Source organism: Orycteropus afer, unplaced genomic scaffold (assembly GCF_000298275.1).
Source record: "Orycteropus afer afer isolate SDZICR_OR568_19922 unplaced genomic scaffold, OryAfe1.0 scaffold00585, whole genome shotgun sequence".
NCBI classification, from domain to species: domain Eukaryota; kingdom Metazoa; phylum Chordata; class Mammalia; order Tubulidentata; family Orycteropodidae; genus Orycteropus; species Orycteropus afer.
Genome location: NW_006922172.1, coordinates 1017415 through 1036439, shown reverse-complemented (window position 1 = coordinate 1036439; position 19025 = coordinate 1017415). Strand labels below are relative to the sequence as shown.

General features: G+C 35.7%; 1 protein-coding gene across 1 annotated transcript in view; it reads right to left on the bottom strand.

The window, feature by feature from the left end:
- Positions 1-19025, bottom strand: part of HEATR1 (HEAT repeat containing 1) — a 115784-nt gene that overhangs the window by 27949 nt on the left and 68810 nt on the right. The window contains exons 21-29 of the mRNA XM_042783022.1: positions 15288-15457; positions 14674-14832; positions 12910-13152; positions 12485-12616; positions 5188-5291; positions 4878-5021; positions 3889-4007; positions 3672-3793; positions 1718-1846 (exon numbers count right to left, since the gene is read on the bottom strand). Coding sequence (XP_042638956.1) covers positions 1718-1846; positions 3672-3793; positions 3889-4007; positions 4878-5021; positions 5188-5291; positions 12485-12616; positions 12910-13152; positions 14674-14832; positions 15288-15457 — 1322 coding nt within the window. The remainder of the gene's footprint in view (positions 1-1717; positions 1847-3671; positions 3794-3888; positions 4008-4877; positions 5022-5187; positions 5292-12484; positions 12617-12909; positions 13153-14673; positions 14833-15287; positions 15458-19025) is intronic.

The following is a 19025-nucleotide window of genomic DNA, read 5'->3' as shown; positions in this document are numbered from 1 at the left end:
GTGTCATTACAGATGGTAGGGAAGTCAAGACAACTACAAGATAGAACAGACTATTCTAAACTTGGGAAGAAAACTATAAATCACAGGGTAACCACAAAGAAAAATGATGAACCTTCACATCAAAATAACAAAGAGGACCAGCATAAATATTCAGCAAATACTAAAACAATAGCAGTGAAGGAAGTGATTAACATGATTCATAAACAAAACAAGCTCAGCATAGAAAATTATATGGAACAAAGAAATTGACACAATGAAAAAGCACATGACAAAAATGACAGCAACAAATTCATATTTGCTGATAATTACATACCTGGCAAAGGACTTCTCTCTAAGATTGATGGAAAACTCCAACGCCTCAACACCAAAGGAATTCACAATCCAATTGAAAAATGGGCAGAAGACATGAATAGACACTTCACCAAGGAGGATATATAGCTAATACATGAAAAGATGCTCACAATCATTGGCCATCAGAGAGATGTAAATCAAAACAACGAGATATACCGTCTCACCGCAGCACTTACAGCAAGGTTCAATGAGACAGAAAATAACAAATGCTGGTGGGGATATGGAGATCGGGACTCTCATACACTGCTTGTGTAACTGTGAAGTGACACAACCACTGTGGAAAGCAATATGGCGATTCCTTAGAAAGTTAGAATTGGAGATACCATTTGACCCAGCAATCCCATTACTAGGTATATATCCTAGAGAGATAGAGATGAGAGCCAGGATAGGAACAGATACATGCACGCTCATGTTCATCACAGCACTATTTACAATAGCAAAAAGATGGCAACAACCTACAAGCCCATCAGCGGAAGACTGGATGACCAAACTATGGTACATACACATACTGGAATGCTATGCAGCACTAAAGAATTATGTAGAGTCTGCAAAAACACCGCATAATATGGATGAACTTGGAAGACATTATGCTGAGTGAAATAAGTCAATCACAGAAGGACAAATATAGTATTAGTTCATTGCTGTGCAAAGTCAAGGGAAGATTTATATATGGAGGGAAATTTTCTTTCTTGATTGCCAGGGGTGGGAGGGGAAGGAAAGGAACACTGCCCCCCGCCAAAAAAAAGCATTGACCCATGCCACTTTAGTTTTGTGTATTTCACTGTACATAAATTATATTTCAATAAGATGCATTTAAATAAATAAATCGCTCTGAAAAAAAAAAAAGATCTTTATCTTTGAGGCTACTTTTTATTTTCAAATTGATTACTCTTTAATTGCAGAGACTGTATCTCACTGGTCTCTTTGAGGACTCAGCTCTTACAGAATGCTTGGCAGATGGCTGTTGAACTGTGTATTAACAAATTTGCCATTGCAGCTCTGAAACATCCCATCTTAAGGATATTACAATAAAATTCAACACTACAAAATGCTATCACCATGAAATTGATGCAATGTTCTAAAATACAGAGCAAAACTAAATTCACTTTGTCAGAACAGTAAGATACTTTTCTATTTCTACACTGGAGCATAGCAGAACTAGCTATGCATGTTTATTCATTTTCTTAGAAAAGACACTATTTCAAAGATTGCTTCTTAGCATCATCATTCTAAAATTTAAAACATGTAAGTACCTGAGCTATTTCCTAAAGGCTTTTAATATCATTTATTTACTACTACATTAATTTCACACTCTGAAAATTTTTAAAGATTAAAAAAATATAATGATGGTATAAAGATAGCTTACTTGAATGAGTGCTGGAATAACCATTTTCACTGTCTTGTTAATAACTCGAAAACTGTAAGTATCATCTAGACGCATGACGCTGGCTCCCATAAATGTAAAAATAGACATGATATTGTGTAGAACTTTATCCTGAAAAAAAAAAATGACCTCAATATTTTCTATTTTAAACATGTCAAATATTAATGATTCATTACAATAAAAGAAGGTAAATAATTAGAAAATGGGCAAAGAATTTGAAAAGATCTGTCTTTAAAGATATATAAATGGCCAATAAGCACATTAAAAAAAAAAAAAAAAAAGTTAGTACTTATTCGGGAAACAAATCAAAGCCACAATGCAAAATCAAAGCCCAGTGGGATAGCTATTATTCAAAACACAGAAAATAACAAAGTGTGGTGGGGATGTGGAAACTGAAACCCCCACACGCTGATGGAGGGAGTGTAAAATGGTATAGTCACTTATGAAAATAACCTGGGAGTTCCTCAAAAAGTCAGACACAATTAGCACATCACCCAGTAATTCCATTCCTAAATACAAATGGAAGAGAATTTAAAACATGTTCATACAAAAACTTGTATATGAATGTTCACAGCATCATCATTCATAATAGCCAAAAGGTGAAAACAACCCAAAGTTCACCAACTAATGAACAAATAAATAATACATGATATTATATAACAGATTATTATTATGACATAATAATATATTATATGACAGAATATTATTTAGCCATAAAAAGAAATTAGGCACTGTTCAGGAAAGATGTCAGATATAAAATGGCTTTTTGTCACAAATTATATGTTCCCATTTATATGAAATGTCCAAAATATATCAATGCATAGAGAAAAAAAGTATATTAAAGGTCGCCAGGGACTAGGGTGAGGGTGGAATGGTAGTGACTGTTGATGGGTATAGCATTTCCTTCTGAGGTGAAGAAAATAATCTGGAATTAAGATAGTGATGATAGCTGTACAACTTTGTGAATGTATTAAAACAACTGAACTATGTACTTTAAAAGAATGAATTTCATAGTATATGAATTCTATTTCAATTTGAAAAAAGGAAAAATGTAAATTTCTTAATTGTTTCTGGATGACCAATTGCTTTGAGAGCTATGGACTCTCTCCCAAGTAAAAACAATCCCTGACACATAAAATCTTGCACTATTTCAGTAGATAAAATGATCCCTAGAGCACATGGCAAACCTGTGTCCTAAATCTATGATATGAAAATACTTAATAATTTAAATGTCTTCTAAAATCTTTAAATGATCTTTTACAGAGAAGGGATATGATTTTCTTTTTTTAACTGAGGCAATTTACAATCAGTTTTCTTTAAGTCAGTGGTCAAAAGCTGTTTGTTGTTGTTGTTGTTATGTGCTGTCGAGTCAGACGCAACTCACAGTGACCCCTCTTTGGGTTTCCGAGGCAGTATGTCTATGAAAGTAGATTGCCCCATCTTCCTTCTGAAGAGTGTGGCCAGTGGATTTGAACCGCCAGCCTTCTGGTTAGCAGTCAAGTGCTTTAGGCACTACGCTACCAAAGCTCCCCAAAAGCTGTTTAGAAGGACTTAAAAGCAGCTTAAACTCTCAGTTGGCCCTTTTTTCTGAGGATTAATGGGGTATTATTTTTTTCCAAATGAAACTGATACTTACTACCACCTAATGGAGAGTTACACTGGGCCAGGCATTGCACCAAGTGCTAACCATAGATTATCCAATCAAATCCTCATTACAACCCTTTGAAGTTTTCTATTATTCCCACTTTACAAAAAGAAAACTAAAGTTTAGCAAGATCAACCTGCTCATATTATCCCCTGCTATTAAGAGACAGGGTTGAGATTTATACCTAGGGCTATATGATTCAAAGCCCACTGAACCAGGAAGTGCCTCTGCATTTCAAAGGAATAAAGAAAATACCTGAGCTTTCTGTAACAGGGTTAATCCATTACTTACAGGAAATATCCCAGCAACAGTACCCAACAGTAAAAGGGCATGGTGATGGGTTTGAGGCATCTCAGAAAGGCGGATGCACTGGACTATCAGCTCCACATTAAATTTTTCCTCATCTAGAATATCTAGTGGTGAGAAATAAAAACATATAAGCAGTAGATAGATTTACACTCAAAATAGGTAATTTTTCTACCTTTCCCAATGCCACCAAAAGACATACCTTTTGGTATTTTGCCACCATCTGGAGAGAGTTTTTGACAGATGTTGAGCAGACAACTAAGAATTAATTGTTTGGTATATTCCATATTTCCATGCTCCAATGGCAAAGGTTCTAAACATCTTCAGATCCCCCGGAAAAGAGATGATAGCAAATGAAAAAGATGTACAATTGTATTGTCATGTAATGACCATTGTTCATAACTCTTTATCAAATAAGGAAAAATAAAATACTAACATTAAACATACTATATAAAGTCTGTAATATTTTATGAGATAGGCAGGTGCTTATGTCAAATTACCTCTCTATTATACTTTCCATCACCCTATATGGACTCTCAGAGGAAAACCCTAAGAATAATTCTGTTTTTGCAGATAGTAGCACATGTCCACAATTCAATGGCATACTCTAGAAAAATTTCCTAAGATTTTTTACCTAAAAAGTACAGCAGATGTCACTCTACATCTTTAAATCAAGTAAAAACAAAAACAAAAAAAAAAAACCAAACGCACTGCTGTTGAGTCACATCTGATTCATAGCGACCTCTCCTTGGGTTTCTGAGGTGGTATTACTACGGAAGTAGATTGCCCAACCTTCCTTCTGAGAAGTGGCTGGTGGGTTTGAACTGCCAGCCTTCTGGTTAGCAGTCAAATGCCTTAGGCACTATGCCACCAGAGCTCCTAAATCAAGTAAAGATGCCCCCAATACGCTAGATAATCTTCTCAGGGTCACAGTATTAAAATTTAAGAAGAAAATTAGGATGGAAGGCCATTTTCTATGTAATAGGAATGAAGATCCATTTGGATCACTGGCAATGGGTGCCAAACATTGTTCTTTTAATCTTTCAACTGCAGTACTTACATTGCTTCAATTTATAGACTAGGGGGGGGGGGGGGGCTGACAGAGTATGACAAACAAAGAATGATAAATGAAACAAGATGGGCAAGAATTAAAATCTTGTTTTCTCATAGATCAAAGCCAAGTGTCATTACCTTGAAAGCAGGTTGAAAAGAGTTGGTACTAGTATCTGAGGACTTTTGAGTTTCTTTTTGTGCTGCAGTAATTCTAGGATGAGTGTTACTCTTTGCCAATAAGAACCTCCAACTTCCTGAACAGATTCTCGATCTTGTGATTTTCTGGAAAGCAAAGAAAATAAAAAGTTGGAACAGAAAATACTAAAAAGTTAAATAAAAATTATCATGCCCAATTATGCCAAAGTCCTCGGTATTACAAAGTCACTATGGTTCACAACAATGTAGGCCCTTGGAACAACAGTGTTTTTATTGTTATCACAGCTCTTACTTTTGCTGCATTTTTTGCCTTCTTGTTTGCTGAATTGTGCCCAAGGATTTAGCTTTATCTGGTGGCTCCAGTTCTATTCTGACTTGTTCAGCTTTAACAGATATCTGAAATATTAAAGTAAAAACAGTTGATGATATAATCTCATGGTATAAAATCAGAGCAATAAACACTTTTAGAAATATAATAAAATGTTTTGCATTCAGCTGTTTATTTTATGTCTCCCTATTACTCTAGAGTCCAGTGCATTCCTCAAAGTGAAATATCTTCAACAATTTCTAATGTATACTTTGGGAAATTTTTTATATACCTGAAGCTATACAGAAACTTTTAAAAAATATATCTATACATATATATACAAACACAGAGTGTTCTGTATTTTGATTTGTAACTTGGAAATCTACTCATACCAGCACGTATTTATTTTATCATATGGTGTATATTTATTGTCACCAATAAGGTTGGGCATTCCTACTTCCACAGTGATATTGCCTCGGAAACCCAAGGAGGGGTCGCTATGAGTCGGGGCCGACTCGATGGCAAATAACAACAACAACAACAACAATAATAAACATCATTCTGGTATTTTGGTAATCAAAATAGTTTTTATAGATATAAAAAGGAGGAGACAAGATTGCATTCTGGTGACATACTCTACAAAAGGTTACAAAAGAAACCGGAAAAACTGAGTGAAACAGTATAGATGATAATCCTGGAACTCTGGGCATCAAATGAGGGAATAAAGAACTGGATTAAACACCAAACAGAAAAGGAAATACAATGAAAACTGTGACTGAGGAGAGAGCTTGAATGTATGCCTGACCTTAGCATAGCCATTTTGAAACACAGAGGGCAACTTCAAAGAATCCCTATTGGTAGAGAGACACTGTGTGGACAGATCTGGAATGAACCAAGATGAGCAGAATATAAGCTGAACTTGAAAGGCAGAAGAGTTGGCAAGAATTCCAGTGGCAAGGTGACCACAAAGCAAGAAGGAGCCAACTCAATAGTAGTGAGCCCTAGTTATTTGGGCTGAGGGCCAACACAGAGGAAAGCCCTGTGGGATGGTGACTTGGAGATGCTGGACTCTGGGTAGTACTCCCCATGAACTGGATAATTGGCTGTGCTCACCAGAAGTGCACCAGGCCTAAGTGCTTTACCCACCACACCTTTCTGGTGATCAGGAATAAGGCCTCTCTGCCCCTGCTAACCCAGGAACAAAGGATGCCCCCCCACCCCCACCAATAAGTCACCACACAATTCTATCAGACCACTTCAACCCAGCAGCAGCCACTTGCTGCACTGTGACCCCAGAAGACCAAGCCAGACACTGCACATCTAGCACATGTATGACTGACAGTGCACTCACAGTGTTAGCTGAGGGCAGCCTCTGCTTTTATACATGCACACACTCACAGACTGCATGTTAGGCTCCTGCAGGCACACATTCCCACAGATCAAGTAACAACTGCCTATCACCACTGTGCACCTTACAAGCAAAGGTGACTGCTACTGTACCACCTCTTCTTAAATGTTTTTCCTTTTGTTTTACCCCCCATTTCTTCCTTTTTTATTTTTTCCCTTATTTTTTTTTTACCATTTTTTCCTCACCGTCACCCATTTTTCCTGTCCCATTCAGTGGGAGATGCACATTGTTTTCCCCTAGTAAGTTATATCTGCCACACCTACTGCCTGCTGCCCCACACAAAGGGCAAAGGCCTCCAACTCCTCCTATACCACAGGATCCACAACATATGGTGGACAACATGTGTTCAAATGTCAACTCTTCACAACCAGCAGAGACGCATGGCCACACTCCCACCAGTTACTCTATTCACCTAGAGGCAGGTGGGGAGTGCCTCAGTGCTGCCAAATTAGTGACCAAAGCAGCATGCTTGCCCTGCCCACCCAGATATATCAAAACAAAGCAAAAAAAAAAAAAAAAAAATCTCTGAAACAAACCAACACATATATAAATACAACAAATCCAAAATGTCTTAGATATGATAAACAACTTCAAATAAACAAAAAATATAGGACAAGAAGGGCAAGCAAGTAACCAAAATAAAGAACAAGGAAACACCCCAGAGGAAGAGCAGGTAACAGAACTACCTATTAAGTAATTCAACAGATTTATGGACAGAGCCATTCAAAAGCTGAAGGAAACTACAAATAAAGACAACACCCTATAAAAATTAAGGACAACAATACAAGAGCAAAATGACAACACAGTTAGAAATCATAAAAAATTAGAAATCTCCCACAGATCAAGTAACAACCACCTATCACCACTGTGGTCAGCGATATTTCAGAGATAGGCAACACACCAGAAAGACAAAGAATAGACTCAAATCAACCGAAGAATGGATCAGCAAATTAGAAGATGAATACCATAACATAAATATGTATGGAAAAAAGAACAAAGAAAAATGAAGAAAGCCTAAGAATTACATGAGAGATAAAAAAAAAAAAAAAACAAACCCAAGAGAACTGTCAAAGATTTGCTATCAGAAAACTGCCCTAATATCAGGAAAGAAAAAATTATATCCATCCAAGAAGCTCAATGAACCCCATACAGGATAAACTCCCAAAACATACCATAATCAAATTTCCCAAACTAACAACAAAGAAAGAATCTTGAGAGCAATTAAGAAAAAGAAATGCAACCTATAAAAGGTTACCAGTAAGATGAAGCTCTGATTTCTTGGCAGAAACCATACAGGCGAGAAGGCAATGGGATGACATATTTAATATCGTATAAGAAAAAAAACTGCCAACCAAGAATTATGTATCAAGCAAAACCATCCCTGAAATACAATGGTGAAATCAGGACATTTCTAGATAAAAAGAAATTAAGGAAATCTGTAAAAACAGACGAACCTTACAAGAGATAGTAAAGTGAGTCCTTCATACAGAACCAAGAACATCAGACAATAATTTAAGATTAAAATATTAACAACACTGCCTAGAAACCAACACAGAAAAAGAATTCCCCAAAATAAAATAAACTTGCAAGAGGGAAAACTGAGAACCAGAGGAATCAATCTGTAAACAATGAAAATTACAAAGCAAAAAGAGGGAGTAAATGGTGTAACGACAGAACATTCAAACAGACAGGAAGTCAGGGTAATACCAAAACAGAATAGACTATTTTAAATTTTGTTGTTGTTGTTATGTGCCATTGAGTCAGCCCTGACTCATAGTGACCCCTCCTTGGGTTTCCAAGGCAGTATCACTACGGAAGTAGGATTGCCCAACCTTCCTTCCGAGGAGTGACTGGTGGGTTTGAACCGCCAGCCTTTTGGTTAGCAGTCAAGTGCCTTAGCCACTATGCTACCAGAGCTCCCATTTTAAATTTAGGAAGATAAAAATAAATTACAGGATAACCACAAAGAAAATTAATAAACCTTCTAACCAAAATAAGAAAGAAGAAAATCACAAAGATTTAATTAACACAAATACAGCAGCAATGAAGAAACTGAAAAGGAACTCTGATAACAAAATGAACTCAGCACAGAAAAATACAAAGAAATCATTAACACCATAACAAAACACAAAACAATATGAGCAATAAACTCATACTCATCCATAGCTGCACTAAATGTAAATGAATTAAATGTACCAGTCAAGAAAGGGTGGCAGAATGGGTAAGAAAACAGGACTCATCAATAAACTGCCTATAAGAGATTCACCTTAGACATAAAGATAAAAATAAATTAAATATCAAAGGATGAAAACCTATAAAAAGCAAACAGTAACTAGGAAAGAGCAGGCATGGCAATATTAATTTATGATAAAATAGACTTTAAGCAAAAACCAGCACAACGACAAAGAAGGACATTACATAATGATTAAAGGGTCAATCCTGCATGAGGACATAACCATAATAAATATGTATGCAGCCAATGAAAAAGGCTTAAATACATAAAGCAAACATTAATAGATATGAAAAGATAAATAGACAACTCCACAATAATAGTAATAGTGTAAAACTTTAATACACTATTTTCAATAAAGGGTAAAACTAGAAAGAAACTCAGTAAAGATAACAGAAGATCTAAACAACACAATAAACAAACTTGACTTTAGAGACATATGAAGAACACTCCACCCAACACACATTCTTTTCCAGTACACATGGATCATTCTCCAGAACAGACCACGTATCAGGCCACAAAACAAGCCTCAATTACAATGCTATAAAATTAGAAATCAATAATAGGAACATCAGGGGGAAACATCAAATACATGGAAACTGAGTAACACTGGGCTTAAAATCTACTGGGTAGAAGAAACACAAAGTGAAATGGAAAAAATTCTTAGAATCAAACAAGAATGAAAACATAACATACCAAAACCTCTGGGACACAGCAAAAGCAATACTCAGCAATAAATTCATTGCAATTAATGCACACACCAAAAAAAAAAAAAAAAGAGAAAGAACCAAAAAGCAACACCTTAACTCAACAACTCCAGCAATTAGCAAAAGAGCAGCAAGAAAAAGCCTACAGTCTCCAGAAAAAAGGAAATAATAACAATTAGAGCAGGCATAAATAAAAGAAAAACAGAAAAAAAGAAGCAACAAGACTAGAACTTGGTTTTACAAAAAGACTAACAAAATAAATAAACCACTGGCAAATTTAAGAAAGAAAAGGAAAAAGAAGATGCACATAACATGAATAAGAAATAAAACAGAAGCATCACAACAGAACTAACCAAAATAAAAAGGATACTAGCATTCTGTAATAGCCTAAGGCTAACCAAAAGGTTGGTGGTTCAAACTCACCAGCCATTCCTTGGAAGGAAGACTGGGCAATCTACTTCCATAGCGATACCGCCTCAGAAACCCAAGGAGGAATCACTATGAGTTGGATCCAACTTGACAGCAGTGAGTTAGTTAGTTAGGACGAACTACAACAAATTTGAAAAACTACAAGAAATGGACAAATTCCTAGAAACACACTACCTAACTAAAACTATACAATCTGAGGTAGAGAATTTGAACACACCTGTCACAAAAGAAGAAACTGAACGGGTCATAAAAAAAACTTTAACAAAAAAACTCCTGGCCTGGTGGACATCAAGCTCAATTAGCATAACATACTACACAAAAACATTGCTCCACATCCTACTTCGGTGAGTAGTGATTGGGATCTTAAAAGCTTGCAACCAGCCATCTAGAAGCAATGATGGGTCTCGTCCAGTGCAAAGAAGAATCAAGAAAACCAAAGACATATGTAAACAATTAGTCTAAGGGACTGGTACACCATACGATCCTCAGCCTCTATGACTATGAGACCAGAAGAACTATATAGATGGTACCCAGCTATCCATCAACCTCTTGGAGGGGGATCTATGTAGGAGATCCTGGATAGAGTGGGAGAACAATGTGGAATATAACTCAAAATCATTAAAAAAAAAAAAAAAAAAATGGACCAGCTTTGCTGGTCTGATAGAGCGTTGTGAACTCCTCATACCATAGCCCCTAACTGCCCTTCAGGTCTGGAATTGAACCCACTCCTGTGGCTTCCAGCCAAGTAAGATACAGGCATATGAGCTGAACATTTACAATAGGTAGATATTCTTTGGAGAGATCAATAATGGGAGAATAGAAGGGCAGTGTTTGCACAGGGAGACAGCTCAGCGGGCAAGACTGCATAGGAGGGGAGGACACAGGGAAGAGGTAACTACGGCGAGAAGTGGGAAGAGAGCTGTTGCATTGTGGGGCACTGCAGTTAATGTCATGAGAGTGTGTGTGAACTGCTGTATGGAAAATGAATTTGTCCTGTAAACTTTCACACACCCCCCTTAAAAAAAAAGGTCCTGGCTCAGATAGCTTCAATGGAGAATTCTACCAAATATTCAGAGAAGATCTGACAGCAATTCTACTCAGATTATTCCAGAACATAGCAAAGGATAGAATAGTCCCGAATTCATTTTATGAAGCAAACCTGATACCAAAGACAGCCAAAGACACTACTAAAAAAGAAAATTCCATACCAATATACCTCATGAACTTAAGATGCAAATATTCTCAACAAAATCCTAGCCAACATAATTCAGCACCACGTCAAAAAAATAATACATCATGACCATGTGGGATTCATACCAGGTATGCAAGGATGGACCCACATTAGAAAAACAATCAACGTGATCCACTACATATATAAAACAAAAGAAAAGAACCACATAATCAAATCAATTGATGTAAAAAAGGCCTTTGATAAAATCCAATACTCATTCCTGATAAAAGGTCTAATCAAAATAGGAATAGAATTTCTCAACATAATTAAGAGCATATACAACAAAACCAATGGCCAACATGATTCTCAACAGAGACTGAAAACATTCTCCTTGCAAACAAGACAAGGAGGCCCTGTATATCACTCCTATTCAACACTGTATTGGAAGTCCTAGCCAGGGCAACACGGCAAAGAAGGGAAATAAAAGGCATCCAAACTGGTAAGGAGGAAGTAAAACTATACCTATTTGCAGATAATATGATCCTATATACAGAAAATCTCAGGCCTCAACAAGAAAACTACTAGAATAGGATTCAGCAAGTGGCAGGGTACAAAATCAAGATATGAAAATTAGTCAGACACCTCTCAACAAACAAAACTCTAAAAAAGAAGTAAGAAAAAAATAATACCACTACAATAGCTACAAACAAGATAAGATACTTAGGAATAAACCTAACCAGAGATCAAAAAGATTAAAAAAAAAAAAAACCTACAAAATACTACTGCCAAGAAACTAAGAAAGACATATATAAATGGAAGAACATATGGCTATGACAGAACACTTCACCTTGTGAAAATGACAATACTACCCAAAGAAACCTACAGATATGATGCAATCCCAATCCAGATTCCATCAATATTCCTTATACACACACACACACACACACATATGTACATACACACCCACTGTTGTTGTTGTTATGTGCTGTCGAGTCAGTACCACTACGGAAGTAGACTGCCCAACCTTCTTTCCGAGGAGTGGCTGGTGGCTTTGAACTGACAGCCTTCTGGTTAGCAGTCAAGTGCCTTAGGCACTATGCTACCAGAGCTCCTACACACACTACCAAGTGAAAATTGTAAATATTTCATGAAATAAAAATGAAAGTGAAGACTCATAATTTTGATTTTCTACATTTCTATGACCTATTTTCCATGATTCTTATTAATGATAACATTTGACTTTTTTAAAGCACTTTAAAACAGAGAATACTTAAATACATGGCACTATTTAGAAGAGACTACATAAATGGAAAAGTTACAGAAAGTTTGCAACTTACCCCTTTAAAAACACTGCTAACAGTCTGAGCACAATGTGTATTTTTACAGTTCACCAACAAATCAAACATCATTCCCAAAAGCTTCTGCTGAACTTTTTCATCTGATATAGCTGCAAAAAATGGCTTTGTAATCTAGAGAAAGTATAAAAAAGACAACTGAATTCAGTGAACAAATCTGAACTCCAAAATGATCTTTGTAATGTACCTTTACCAAATTCTCCCTCACAATATAGAATTGTTTCTCATTTTGTCAATTATAATGCAACTCTTTTTCATTGCCCATGTACAACACTGCAAAATGGGTCAAATATATCACGTTCCTTTAAAACACACCCAGTCCACCAATAATTTTATCTTCACCAAGTAAAACATTACACATTTTTACATGACTGAAAATGCTTTAGCTTCTGAAAGTAGTTACTGACCTTTTCAAGGGCTGCAATCTGAATGGCTGGCATTCCTATGCCAAGTTCCTTTGTTGTGTGCACAGCTCTTATGAATATATCTAGACTCATTGGTACCTTATATAAAAGAGAAGCTGAATATTCATTGTACTTTCCTAGAGTGAGATGTAAAACAATGGCCTCATCTTTTAGGATAGCTGTGGGCTCCTTCTGGACCTTTCCTAGTAGTTTTTCAATCATAGGCAACAGGTGAGAAAGCACCACCTAAAGTGTGGAAAAACTTATTAGTAAGTAGTTACCTATACTAATTAGAAGTTCTCTGCTTGCTTTATGAAGACATCCAAAGATACTACATTGGAGGGCCAGGTAGTTAACCTGAAGAGTCTTCTCTGATAGTTCCCCCTATAATGCTCAAAAGCTATAAATCCTTCACAGAGCAGAAGAATCTTGGGAGTGTTCAAGACTTTCTGAGAGCACCAAACACACTGCCATTGAGTCAATTCCAACTCATAACGACCCCCTTTGGGTTTCCAAGGTAGCAGATCTTTAGGGAAGTAGATTGCCCAGTCTTGTTTCTGCAGAGTGGCTGGCTGGTTTGAACTGCCAACCTTCTGATTAGCAGTCAAATGCCTTAGGTGCTAAGCCACCAGAGCAGGAAACAGAAATGATATTTTTGGAGTCTAAAAATAACTTTAGCATTCCCTAAGATACTGTCCACTACCCTAAACAATGTTTCCAAATTGATAAGTTGTTGTTGTTGTTATGTGCTGTCAAGTCAGACCTGACTCATAGCAACCCCTCCTTGGGTTGCCAAGGCAGTACCACTACGGAAGTAGTTTGCCCAACCTTCCTTCCTAGGAATGGCTGGTGGGTTTGAACTGCCAGACTTCTGGTTATAGTCACGTTATAGGGTTTCCTAGGCTGTAATCTTTACTGGAACGAATTACCACGTCTTTCCCCCGAAAACTAGCCCCATCCCGCAGAGCTGCTGGTGGGTCTGAAGCACCAAACTTTCGGTTAGCAGCCAAGTGCTAACCACTGCACCAGCAAGGCTCCTAAAATATTTACTATCTGGACCTTCACAGAAAAAGTTTGTCTCTTAGTCTAAACTATACCATGGATGACACTGAGCTGACAAATGCCATGTATGCTCCCATCAGGAAAATATAATCAACTGGTCTTCACTCAATTTTACCCCATTATAGTTCCCCAACTCTGCAGCCTATCCAATTCTGAAGAGCACACACATTTCTGGAACACCAGGGTGATAGATTTTTCCCTCTGCCGACCAGCACATATCATCATTTTAAAAAGTACTTCATAACCTCTTACTTTTATATCCCAGTCTTTCTTGATAACATCATGAAAGCTCCTCCAGAAAAATGTGCAAAAAGATAGATGTAAAAAACCAGTAAAAGACTTTAGAATGTTCAGACTTCAGGGTCAGTCATAGAACCTTAAGCCCAAATATATTACCTTCTGGACAGTTTTCACTTGAAAAAAAGACACACTAATCAGTACTTCTTTTAACAGTGTATCCTCAATATTTTTCCTTACATTATTTTTGAAATCTAACTAACGATTAGACACACAGTTCTAAACTGAAATAAACTCACTGCTACTTTCCTTTTGTATCCTATACCTCAACTCTTCTACCGCCCAATTTAATAAGAAAATGATCACTTCTGAACATTTAACTTTTGCAAATGTCTTCTCACATGAACAGGCAGAATAATTCTTCAAAAGCTTAATATGGAACGTACAATTCACTTAAATCACACACACCTCACTGTTGACGTGCTGAAGTACTTTCATCAAATCTTTTGCAACGTAAGATGGGCAACTATATATACAATTAAGTAAGTGTTTTAAGGTTTCAGATAATTTATGATGAGATTTCAGTTTCTTTTCTCTCTGCAGTTCCTCGAATAAAGTAGCCAAATCCTAAGATACCAAAAAGAAAACTGAATAAAAAGCATTAACAAAGGTTAAATATGTTAATTATGGAAGACTGTTTCCCAAATGATGTAATTTTTTATTTCCTCTTAAAACTCCACATTTAGTTTACTATCCAAAAAAGCCAAAAGCTAGTCTTTTATCCAATAAAGATAGCAGAATTGAAATACATAAGAAATATTTCACTTCCTTATTTTTTATCTCTTCATAAGACATCTTTTACATTTGCTTTTTAAGTAACATCTTTACTCCTTCTAACTTAGTTCCAATGGTATTGCTGCTTTTTAAAAATGGTGGAAAACATCTGCAGATATTTAGTATCAGTTTCTAAACTCACTTAGTTGAACAAAATTCCTACAACAAAAAACTTCAAGAAAAGAGGACATCATTAATGCATATCTACCATGTGCACACACTCAAACTTCTTTGTAAATGATGTTTACCTGAACAATATAGGTGGCATCTGAGGTGATCTCCTCTGCTTTAGGAACCAAATGATCTATTATCAGCTGAAACTGGGACTGCACTCCACCGAGGGCCTGCAGACACTGAATAGCAGCCCGACGTACTTCCTTTATGGGGCTTCCCAGATTAATGAGTAACGATATCACCACTAAAACCAAAGGGAAAAGAAAACATTAGGTAACATTTTAAAAAATTGGAACAGTACAAAAAGGGCATATAATGGTTTTCTTCCAACTCAAACTCCTTTTCCAAAAGGCATTCAAAATTATTTACTATTCCAAAAAGAAATTAGGCATATGCTATCTGGGCATATTATTTTGAAAATATACAAACAAGAGCATAGTACATACATTATGCTGCACTAAAATTCTGTACCAACTGCTACCACATCTCAATGTATTTTATATTTTGACAGTCTTCCAAAAGCACATGCGTATGTGAATTAAATCATCCTTTTAAAATGTACAGTACCATACTGAATGTTCCATAACTTTTTAAGCCAGGACCTTGCTGGTGAATATTTAGGTTTCTAGTTTTTGGCATTGAAACACTGTTACAACAAACATCCTTGTACATTACCTCTCAGAGGTGTGCAAAGGAAAGTAGTCATTTGTTCATCATGTTTTGTAACTCTTTCTTCCCAGACTAACATTTATTTTTCCATCAAGAAATTTTATAGTCACATTTTCCTTCTGGTTTTATATACTGCTCAGAAAGACCCTCCACAGGCATTTAAATATGCACAAGGTACACATAAAAAAAAAACCTATCTCTATACTTAGAGAGAGCAAGCGAATGTACTCCCATGCTTTCTTCTAATATTAGAACTCAGCTTTTTTTATGTTAAAATCTTTAGTGCAGAATTTTTGCATAAAGAACATAGTTAGGGTCAACCTTTTCGATATTTTTGGGTGACTAGCTTGATGCTGTATATCTATGTAATAATCCCACAGTTCTGATGGGATTAACCCCAGCTCTATTATATTCATACAATCCATAGGTATTTTAAACTTGTCTAAACTATGTTCAGTAACAGTGATTATGGTAACAATTTAGTTACTGAATGTAATGGGAATGCTTTTGTTTTCCCAATTATGCAGTGAAAATGCTAGTGCTTGATTTGAGAAAATATTTTTATCTTTTCAAGTTTTGTTTTGTTGTCATTTTAATTATGAATAATTACTGTTTTTTAATGCTTTTTCAGGTCTTTGGCCAGGATTATATGGTTTTCCCCTTTCAAAATATTGATATAGTTAGAGCTCACAATATTGAAACACATTTTTATTCTTGGAATGAACTTTATCTGAGCAAATTTCTTTTTTTTTTTTTTCAAATAAGCTGCTAGATTCAATTTGTAAATATTTCATTTAGGATTTTCACGTTAACAGTAATTATGGCCTATTATTTTGTTTTGTCTCCTTTCTCAATTTTCATGCCAATGATATGCCTATTTTAAACAAAAAAGCTTTTCTTCTCTCCACATCCTACCCAGTAAACAGCACTGGAATAACCCATTCCTGGTAGAAGCATCTGTGAGACAACTGAGCCAGAGTTTTTTGAAAAGCTATCTCTGGAACAAAGAGTATCTACACTCCTTTCATGGTAAGTAGTTACCCAGGCTTTATTTCATTCTCTCTCTCTACCAGGACAAATTCTGGTAATTTATATTTGCCAGAAACCATCTAGTTCATATACCTTAGCCAAATAATTTAAATCCTAGGCCCCTAGGTAGCACAATTTATGCTTGACTACTAACCTAAAGGCTAGTGGTTCAAACCTGCTCAGTGGTGGCATGAAAAAAGGCCTAGTAATCTGCTTCCATAAAGATTACAGCCATGAAAATCCTATGGAGAAGTTCTACTCAATAACACATGAGGTTGCCATGAATCAGAATTGACTCAATGACAAAAGGTTTGACTTGGGTTTCTAACAAAGAGGTTGGCCAAGTTTTCAAACATGTCTGAGAAATTCAGATCACCCAATGAAAGCTAGAAATCCTTCCCAGTCTCTATTAGTTTAACTTATAAAACAAAATCTGAAACAAACCGTTTTTGGAAAGTTGAATTCACACAGGGTCAGCTTCAGGTCAAAAGAGTTATTTGTTAACATTCCCTATACAGTAGAGCAGAGCTGGCAGACAAATTCCAAGTACTAACTACCATGGTTACCGTGTTCAAATAATATACTAGATTCAATGTAAGTCTAAGCTACATTATATAATCTAAGCAATCAGCTTTTACAAACTTTCTTCCATTTAAAAATCTGTGAGCAAAAAAAATAAATAAATAAGCAACAACAATGAAAGACTGTTAAAGAGTTTCATTCAAAGCAGTTTAACCTTTTCAGGTGTTCTTATAAAGTTCTAAAATAAAACAAAACTAACAAATTGATCTTGATCTTAAAAAGTTAATGTTACATGATGTATAATGTTAATGTTAAATAATTTACTGACCACAGTTTGTTTGAAAAAACTATGCGATTTCATACTCCCAATTCATTTTATTGAGATTTTAAAAATATTTCAGTTTTTCTTTTAAACATGCAGGTAAACTTATTTTATTGGTTATGAATAACAAAGTAAGTAAAGGCAGTCCCCATATCACAAATGACAGAATCAATTTATTCAACAAAGACTTGCTGTATGCAAGACTCTTGAGCTACAATACTTACCTGGATATAGATGTAATAAACAGTGGTTAGATTCCCAAGCTACTAACAAAAACTTAGTTCATATAATATTGTATACTAGTCATTAATTAAAAAGATAAAAGGTAGCAGTATCTTTTTCTTTGGAATGCTGTAACATTTCTCTAAACATATCAAAACAGATACACCAACACATCTCTAGACTCATTTATAGCTAGAATTATAATTATAGCTAAAAGATCACTGTGGACCCAAGGTGAGACAGCTGAGGGTGGGTCCAATAACTAAGTGGAACTCAGAGACTCTAGCAGAAGATGCCTTTCATGAAGAAGGTTAATCTTTCCTGTTTTCAGTGGATGACCATGATATGTCTTTGCAGCAAACATGCAAAGTATGTTAGTAAAGTAGAGAGGGGAACAGATGACAAGGAAGTAGGGGTAGGTAGGGAACCTGACTTTAGTGACACCAGTGGAAAGGTTAAGTTCTTTGGTCCTGCTACTTACACAGACACATATTTCCCAGAGGTCAGTAACTTTAATGTCAAAGTATAATATGTATTTCATATCTAATTAGAAAACTGGAATAGTTATCATCTCTGAATGTTTACACTTTTTAAAACCCTACAGTTTAAGAGTAGATAACCTTTTTAATAAATTATGTTACCTTTACAGAATGAAAAACTCTGGAAGTATTTTACAAAAGTGTTAATTTCTGCATTTATTAATATGAAAAGAGATCAATAACATAGTCATTGAAAAGTTAAAGTTAAAACTATGTATAGGAAATTCTCATCCAAAAATAACTGTAAAAACAATTGTCAAAACACAATCTACCTAAAATAGAGACTAAATTTTATGGTAAGAAGGAGAAAACAAATCCTTCCTATGGGGATTTATCTTGTAAATAAAACTTAAAATTTTAAATCTACTTTATCTCATATTTAACTAAAGTTTTGTTAAAACTATTATGTACTCTTTCTAGAAACTCAACAAAGATGCAGAAGAGCTAAACAATACAATCCACCAACTTGGCCTTATAGACATCTATAGAGCACTTCACCCAACAGCAGC